Below are 6,523 nucleotides of genomic sequence, written 5' to 3' on the forward strand. Positions count from 1 at the left end.
CACTCAATATAATCCTATTTAACAACAATCTTCTGTCAGCAGACAATCCCTGTGTTAAAAGTGATAATTACTGTAATGTCTTCCCTCTGTGTTGTTCAGATCTCCCCTCCAAATGAACACATTGTGCTGAACAATCCCTGGAGGCCCTGGTGGGAAAGATACCAGCCAATCGGCTACAACCTGTGCTCCAGATCTGGCAGTGAGAATGAGCTGAAAGACATGATCACCAGATGCAACAACGTTGGGGTAAACTACATGACAACAATGATTTAGTGAAAAGCATTAGGAACATTGTTCTTCTATGCTTGACAGCGCCTCATAAATCTACAGCCTTACAAGACAACAAATTCTTACCAGATACATTACATAACTTTATAGCTTCATGCATAATTATGAGTTTTATAACAACAGGCACCTGGTATTTTAGAACAAAATAAATTTTTTGAGTGAAGAGCAACAATTAGATGAATTTATAATAATGCTTCACCTAATCGACCACCAACATTGCAGTAAACAGAGCAGCCTTGACATATTCCTATGACCTGAGAATGAACTGAAGGTGCTAAGAAAAGGAGTGAAAGTGAAGAGGGATGAAAGCGAGGTGTTGATTAGTTGTGTTGCACCTACAACCCTGCATCTACCCCACAGGTCAACATCTATGTGGATGCTGTCATCAACCACATGTGCGGCGCTGGCGGTGGAGAGGGAACTCACTCTTCATGTGGAAGCTGGTTCAGTGCTGGCAGGAAGGACTTCCCCACCGTCCCCTATAGCCATTTGGACTTTAATGATAACAAATGTAAGACTGGCAGTGGCGATATTGAAAACTATGGTGATGCCAATCAGGTAATGATTGTCATTTTTTTCCTTATTACCATTCCACAGTACATGTTTACTCCATTTGAGGGTCCATACAATACAGTAAACCCATTGTTTGACTTTGAGGAGTTTTAAAACAACAGTATAGAATAATTGCATTGTGATGTAAATGCTTTTGGAATTTCCCCATTGTGGGACAAATAAAGGAATATCTTATCTTATTTGCTGCTCTAGGTGCGCAACTGTCGTCTGGTTGGTCTGTTGGACCTCGCCCTAGAGAAAGAGTACGTCAGGGGCAAGGTGGTAGACTTTATGAACAAGCTGATTGACATGGGTGTGGCCGGATTCAGAGTGGATGCCTGCAAGCACATGTGGCCCGGTGACCTTTCTGCTATCTATGGTCGTCTCCAAAACCTCAACAGCAAGTGGTTCCCTGGTGGCTCCAGACCCTTCATCTACCAGGAGGTAAGTTTTTCAAAATTGTTTACTTGATTTCCAAAACAATAAAATATATTTATATATATATATAAGTGCCACACAACTATAAATTTCCATGAAATACCTGTACTGTAGTGTTGAACTGAACTGAACCAAAAGGCTGGATTACTTGATTTGGAGGAAAACGTGCAGCACGTGAACAAAAATCAGCTGCCAGTAAAACACACCCACATGACCAATATATTTGAAACCATAGGTGCAAAACAGCATTCAGCAGAGCCGTGGGACAATTAGCACAGAATTTAAGATGGAAAAAACAAACACACACTGGGAGCAGATGTTAACATTCGAAACATTTCCACAGTAATTGACATGACAAGCAGGTAAACACAGGTAATAGTGATACTGTAAAAGGATGAAAAAGACGAAGGCTGCAAGAACAGCCTGTGATCTCAAAAATAAGAGTGCTCAGTCTTCACTAACAACATGAATGTTTAACAGCAGAAACATGGTTCTTGTTACTGCTGAATCAAAACAGCTTACTTGTCAAATTACTTTTTGTCAATCCACAAATCATTGATATGGTGTGGTTAATCTAAACCATATCTACTTTGAATAGTGTGGCTGATGTGACTTATGTGTTGATTTCCCTCTAGGTTATTGATCTGGGAGGTGAGCCCATCTCATCTAAGCAGTATTTCCATCTGGGAAGGGTAACTGAGTTCAAATATGGTGCTAAACTGGGAACTGTCTTCAGAAAATGGAATGGCGAGAAGCTGTGTTACACCAAGTATGTGTGTTTTTGTTTGTATGCCTAAATCACATATCATATGGGTCTATTTATTTAACCAAGAGATAGCTCCAGTTGTTCATAAATTGCTGGATTGGATGAATAGGTTCTTACTCACTAACTGTGTTTCTAGAGACAAAGTGTTTGACCGAATTATTTATGAATCATCACTGACTAGAACTGGTGCATTTTAGAGTTTCTGATTTAAATACTTTAATGGAATTATAAATGAATACTAGAATTAAATAAAAGTGTACTCCTCATTAAAAAGTGAAAACTATTTTCTTGTTTGCAGGAATTGGGGAGAGGGATGGGGTTTCATGCCCGACGGCAATGCTCTTGTCTTTATTGACAACCATGACAACCAGAGAGGTCACGGTGCTGGTGGTGCATCCATCGTTTCCTTTTGGGACTCCAGGCTCCACAAGATGGCTGTCGCCTACATGCTGGCCCACCCTTACGGTGTAACCAGGGTGATGTCTAGCTTCCGCTGGAACCGCCACATTGTCAATGGAAAGGTAGATTCTGTTTTACTATAATAAAATCCAATCTGTAGTGTGCATTTGTTTAGTTTTTTCTGTTAAACTCATTTATCCATTATTATCTTGTAGGATCAGAATGACTGGATGGGCCCTCCCAGCCATGGTGATGGGTCCACCAAGTCTGTTCCTATCAACCCTGACCAGACTTGTGGAGACGGCTGGGTGTGTGAGCACAGATGGCGTCAGATCAAGTGAGTCCTCAGAAAGCAAGAGAAAAGGAACTGTTGACCTTGCACAGAGCTCACTTATTGACTTCTGCTTGGTCATTTAGGAACATGGTTATTTTCCGTAACGTGGTCAATGGACAGCCTCATTCCAACTGGTGGGACAACCAAAGTAACCAGGTTGCCTTTGGACGTGGTAATCATGGTTTCATTGTCTTCAACAATGATGACTGGTAAGGATTATTTTCTTAGTACTATAATTGGTACGGACAGTATTAGTGTCAGTACTAATAGTAGTAATACTAATTTTACCCACCAAAATTAAACAAACCCACCCAGAATAAACAAATGCATAGGACTGGCTGCAGATGCATGTCCCATTACTTATACTTTTTTTTAAAACTGCAAACAAATAGTATTACATGTATTAGTATGCATACAATGTATAACAAATAGTTATAAAACCTGTTAATATTTATTATTCTTGTATTCTATTGTTGAAGCTCACATAAAACTGCCATTCTCTCTCTTAGTGATACCCCATTGGTTTACACCTCCAGTTTTAATAGAAAATACAGCTAAATAATATATTAATTCTTTTATTGTTACATTTTGGTTGTTTTAAAAATAATATGTACCATGTTCTCACCTTCAGGAACCTGGATGTCACCCTGAACACTGGCATGCTCGGTGGCACCTACTGTGACGTCATTTCTGGACAGAAGGAAGGAAGCAGGTGCACTGGGAAGCAGATCCATGTTGGCGGTGATGGTCGTGCCCACTTCAAGATTAGCAACAGAGATGAGGACCCCTTCGTTGCTATTCATGCTGATTCCAAGCTGTAAAAACATCATGTACAACTTCAAATAAATCTTACTTTTCAACTGCAATGATGAACTTGATTTTTTACTGATACAATTTGAAAAACAATTATTTTTGCCATTGAACTTTCAGATCGATAGAAAAAAGAGCTGTATGTTTCTAGTCACAATTTTTAGGAAAATGCATTTGAAACCACACCCAATAGTGTCACTTTGATGTGCATGGAAAACATTATAGAGGCTCACAGCATTGGGGCTTACTTTCCCATTGAGAATATGCATTTACCATCATTGTATGTGGACTCCTTCCTGAGCAGGAAATACATAGAAAAAGGATAAAAACAAACATAAAAAACCTGATAAAATTGTTAAGGTCTGTCGTGTAATAAACTGTTCTCTCCATTCATAGCAACTGCCATGTGGGAGAGGGGTTGTATCATATGCAAAGTGACATCTATACTTGCACACTTAAAGGGCAACATACGTGAATCACCCATATGCAGAAAATCTGTCCATCTGTTAGTAAAATCCGGTCAGATCAGGCATGAATAATTACAGTATATGATGATACTGTTTGACCATCATCTGTTCAAAAAGCAGCGTTTTTCAGAATTCAGTATCCTTAAAAGCTCTTGCAATGACAACTGTTCTGCTGCCATCTCTGTTACTCAATATATTAAAAGGCTAAGAGACTGTCAGAAACTTTAAACACTAAAGGCCAAGGTAAAAAGAGTTACAGCTGTAATAATGATGAGAACAGTAATTTACCTCTCGATTGATTAACTTAAGAAGGAGTCAGACGTAATGTTATTTTAAACTTTTGTTAGAAAGACTTAAATGGACTGACTATTAAGCCCACAAATCTGCCATCACTACAAAGTCAGTAATTTTTCTTCTTCGGTTTTACACAGATCTATCCACCGATCATGGATTTTGTAGGCTAAAAAAAATATCATAGCTTTGAACTAATGCTAAGTGAAAACACAAGATTACTCTTTAATATGTCCAAATTATGCAAATAGTTTGCAAATGAAATACCCTTTGATTTTGTCAGCAATGCTATGACTGAAGTAAGCTAGTCAGCTGGACATGCTAAAGTTTGCAGCTTACACTAGAGTAGATATACACTGAAAAAAACATTCTCTACACTTTTGCTCCTGTATTTTAGGTTTTTTGAAGGCTAAAGATTCTATATAGACAGTGTCATACATACTGCTTCATAATGTAGAGAAATCCAGTCCTGCTGTGCATTTGCTAAGTGATGATTGGACAATAACTGTATAGGAGTGATTTAGCAAACGATCAGACATATAAATGATAATTAAATGGTTTTTAATATTACTTTTCAAAAGATATTTAATTAGACAACTACACAGTCAGAGAGTATCCTGAACAAGATCTGTGATTCCTGCAAGTGTCCTTCCTGGATTGTGTACTCTTTCCTCCACTGGGACACCTCCTGGCCATCACACTGCAGCCACTTCAGTTTCACCTGAGTGCAACGCTGGCATCCATCATTAGGGCAGCGTTGGGGCCCAAAGTGCCAGTGAGTCAAATCTCCATCCTTACTTCCTTCCTGTCTCCACCTTCCCTGACCACCTACTGCGTCCCCGTCAGCAGCCCTGGACCGGTGACACTAGAGTGCCAGCCACCAGAGGTGAAACAGCAAAGGGGATGACTGACAGAATATTCAGCTCATCTCTGTTGTCATGGCAACGTGATCCAAGACTGGTGAAAACCTGGGAAATTCTTTAACACCCCATAAAAAGAATAAGCTTAGCGATAAAAGAAAAAGAGAGACTTACTCAGTAAAGGTGGTGTAAACACTGACCAATCACATGGTTTGTAATGTGTCCACAGATAGAAGATAGAAGATAATAGTGTTAATCAACTTTTGAGTGCCATTCAAATCACGCAGATTATAATAGAAAGTAATGGTAACATATAGGTTACAGTGCACACCTGCATTCTTCTCACGTCCGAAAGTATGTTAAGCTTTTGCGCTCCAAAGTTGTGAATTGTTGTTTCATTTATGGCATGTGATGAATCTTTGTTGAGCAAGAAAGTCAGAGTGACAGAAAGTGCAGGAGAAGGATGGAAGGAGACCTTAACATTGGACTAGCCTTAACATATTGCAACTGCTAAATTATTGACCCTCTCTCCATCTTTTGGTCCGGCAGCTGTGAGGGCCTGTACCTTCCGATTAGCTGCAGAGATGTCAGCGTAGCAGACCGGGGTCTTTGGTCCTGTCATCCTCACTGATGCTTTGTGACATGGCTGTCAACGGTGTCCCCATCCTGTTTCATATTTCATATGGTGCACCAGACCTGCCTGTCACATCACCCAAGGAGAAAGACAGTCATCAACTTAAAGAAGAAGCAAGTGAGATTTTGGATCTATTCAGCTGTCTGACACTGCTCTGAGAAAGTCAAAAAGACAGTGTAGGTGAGGTTCATGCTCTGCTCTGATAAAGACAAGGAACAACATTTCAACATTTTTTTTAACATTATCAATTAAAATATAATAATTTACAGCTTAAATAGTTACCTTGCTGTTTAAACACTACTTTAGTACACTATAATGGTGGTTTGGGTGCTGAATAACTTTTTGATGGCTCTTGCAGTAATCATGAACACAACATATGATTCCTTTGAGCAATGTGGTACCTTTTCAGCTTCATATCACATGGGGGCAGTATTGAAGCAAGAACTTGGACACATTAGCTTTTCCAAGGCAGGATTAAAAAGGACCATGAGACATTTTGCTCTCTGTAAAATGTATTTCATAACTGTTTGAAATTCAATGCAGAATTATTCAAGATGCGAAAAGAATTCATGATTGATGTTTAATTCTACAAAATTAAGCATGAATTATATATATTGTCAATGACAGTAAAATAGGTGAATGATATATGACCTTATTGCTCATACAACCTTAATACATGCAAAA

General features: G+C 39.0%; 1 protein-coding gene across 1 annotated transcript in view; it reads left to right on the forward strand.

Annotated features, from left to right (window-relative positions):
- The window catches only part of amy2a (amylase alpha 2A), a 9,161-nt gene extending 5,506 nt beyond the window's left edge, over nucleotides 1-3,655 (forward strand). Inside the window, exons 3-10 of the mRNA XM_035670791.1 lie at nucleotides 100-246; nucleotides 649-846; nucleotides 1,054-1,284; nucleotides 1,914-2,047; nucleotides 2,343-2,565; nucleotides 2,659-2,780; nucleotides 2,861-2,986; nucleotides 3,409-3,655. Of these exons, the coding sequence (XP_035526684.1) occupies nucleotides 100-246; nucleotides 649-846; nucleotides 1,054-1,284; nucleotides 1,914-2,047; nucleotides 2,343-2,565; nucleotides 2,659-2,780; nucleotides 2,861-2,986; nucleotides 3,409-3,598 (1,371 nt within the window). The 3' untranslated portion in view covers nucleotides 3,599-3,655. The remainder of the gene's footprint in view (nucleotides 1-99; nucleotides 247-648; nucleotides 847-1,053; nucleotides 1,285-1,913; nucleotides 2,048-2,342; nucleotides 2,566-2,658; nucleotides 2,781-2,860; nucleotides 2,987-3,408) is intronic.
- Nucleotides 3,656-6,523: the final 2,868 nt, after the last annotated feature.

This window comes from Morone saxatilis, unplaced genomic scaffold, assembly GCF_004916995.1.
Source record: "Morone saxatilis isolate NCDOM2014 unplaced genomic scaffold, NCSU_SB_2.0 Contig23, whole genome shotgun sequence".
In the NCBI taxonomy this organism is placed as follows: Eukaryota; Metazoa; Chordata; class Actinopteri; family Moronidae; genus Morone; species Morone saxatilis.